Source organism: Mandrillus leucophaeus, unplaced genomic scaffold (assembly GCF_000951045.1).
Source record: "Mandrillus leucophaeus isolate KB7577 unplaced genomic scaffold, Mleu.le_1.0 Scaffold349, whole genome shotgun sequence".
In the NCBI taxonomy this organism is placed as follows: domain Eukaryota; kingdom Metazoa; phylum Chordata; class Mammalia; order Primates; family Cercopithecidae; genus Mandrillus; species Mandrillus leucophaeus.
The window spans coordinates 19,615-21,484 of NW_012103687.1; the positions used below are offsets into that span (position 1 = coordinate 19,615).

At 55.3% G+C, this 1,870-nt stretch overlaps 1 protein-coding gene across 1 annotated transcript in view; it reads right to left on the minus strand.

Moving 5' to 3' along the window:
• LOC105546097 (gamma-glutamyltranspeptidase 1-like) overlaps positions 1 to 1,870 on the minus strand; it is an 11,883-nt gene that overhangs the window by 1,609 nt on the left and 8,404 nt on the right. Inside the window, exons 7-8 of the mRNA XM_011989189.1 lie at positions 1,831 to 1,870; positions 1,261 to 1,438 (exon numbers count right to left, since the gene is read on the minus strand). Of these exons, the coding sequence (XP_011844579.1) occupies positions 1,261 to 1,438; positions 1,831 to 1,870 (218 nt within the window). The remainder of the gene's footprint in view (positions 1 to 1,260; positions 1,439 to 1,830) is intronic.

A 1,870-nucleotide genomic window follows, 5' to 3' on the forward strand; every position in this document is an offset into this window, starting at 1 on the left:
TAGGATCTTGCTCTGTCACCCAGGCTGGAGTGCAGTGGCTTAATCACAGCCTTGAACTCCTGGGCTCAAGTGATCCTCCAGCAGATCCTCCCCAGTAGCTGAGGCTAAAGGTGGCACCACCACGCCCAGCAAATTTTAATTTTTTTGTAGGGTCTTGCTATATTTCTTTTCAGTATGCTTTGAATTTTTTATGTTTTCTGGTTCCCCACCCCCACCCCCACTATATTTATGTAGAGTCTCAATATGTTTTTTGTAGTCTCACTATGTTGCCCAGGCTTGTCATGGACTTCTGGCTTCAACTTCTACCTCAGCCTCCCAAAGTGTTGGGATTACAGGTGTGAGACACCAAGCTTGGCCTCAGAGGGCCTTTTCTATATTTCTTTTTATTTTTTTGAGATGGTGTCTCGTTCTGTCGCCCAGGCTGGACTGCAGTGGCTTGATCTCGGCTCAAGAGAGATTTTTAGTAGAGACAGGATTTCACCATGTTGGCTGGGCTGGTTTTGAACACCTGACCTCAGGTGATCCACCTGCCTCGGCCTCCCAAAGTGCTGGGATTACAGACGTGAGCCACCGCGCCCAGCTCAGAGGGCCTTTTCGAAGTGGAGAATTCCTGCCGGTGTCCCAGCCGTTTGGCCTCTTCTCCTCATGATGAATGGATAGAGGGAGGGAGGGAGGCTCTTAATTCTCCTGGAGTCAGCTCCAGACAGACAGGATATTGGCATGCTAATTTCCAGCCTCAGTGGTAAAGGTCGACATGCTAATCACCCTCCTCCATGAAACAGTGACAAAAATTACCTGAAGAAAGTCACAGCCAAGCTCCAGACCCTTGCCCCACAAAACCCCTTCCCCATGCCTCTCTCAAGGTGACCCTCATCCACATAACCCTCCTGGTGAATCAAAGCCCCGTCTCCCTGGGCCTTAGCCCAGCTGTTCCTCTGCCAGGAATCCCTTCCTCTCTCTGCCTAACAAAATTATCTGCAGCCCAGCCACCACCTCCTCCAAGAAGTCCTCCTGGATCTTCAGGTTGTATTCTAGTGCTTCCCTAGCCCTGGCTCTTGCTTGCACCTGCATTTACCCCACCAGGGACTTGCTCTCCTGGACTGTATGGTCTCTCTCAGTTTTGACACAAGCAGGAGCTGTGGACCCACATGGCCAGTCACTGACCCTCCTCCATCAGGAACTTGCTGCAGGCTCAGGCAGGACTGGTGGACCTCAAGGCTCTGGGCCACAGCTTAGGGTTTCTACTGCAGGGTTCCTCACCCCTGAGGTTATCCACTCACCAGCTGCCTGGATGTCCTTTACAATCTGGGCCGTGAGGCTGCCGTTGTAGAAGGCCTGAGCACCCTCGATGGCCAGCGTCTCGTAGGTGCCAGCCAGCCGCGGCAGGGTCAGTCTCTCCCCCTCCCGAAGCACCTTTCCGTCCCGGCAGAACACCTCACTGGGGCAGAGGGGGCTCACGTGAGGAAGCAGGTGGGATGGACTCAGCTAGACCACCCCCTACACCCGCCCACACAGGGGAATGGAGCAGAACAGGGGCAGCACCTGTCACAGGTGGGTGGCCCCGTCACTCAGCGCTCGTCCTCCCAGTGTCCCTTCCAGGAGCCTCCTAGTGTCCCTTGCCACTCAGGACACACAGCCAGCCACAGTGGCCACTAGGACCCCACCTCAGAATGTGTCCCCACACGTGGTGGGAAGGGTCTGCATCTCCTCAGCCCATTATCAGTGCGGGGTCCTGAAGGCAGAGGGCCGCTCCACTGCTGCTAGGGGCCTGCAGGGTCCTTGGGCTGTGCCTGCACTGCCTGTGTCAGGGGGCCGCACCCACAGACATACCACAAGACAGGCTGCTGCTCGATGATGGTCCGCTTGTTTT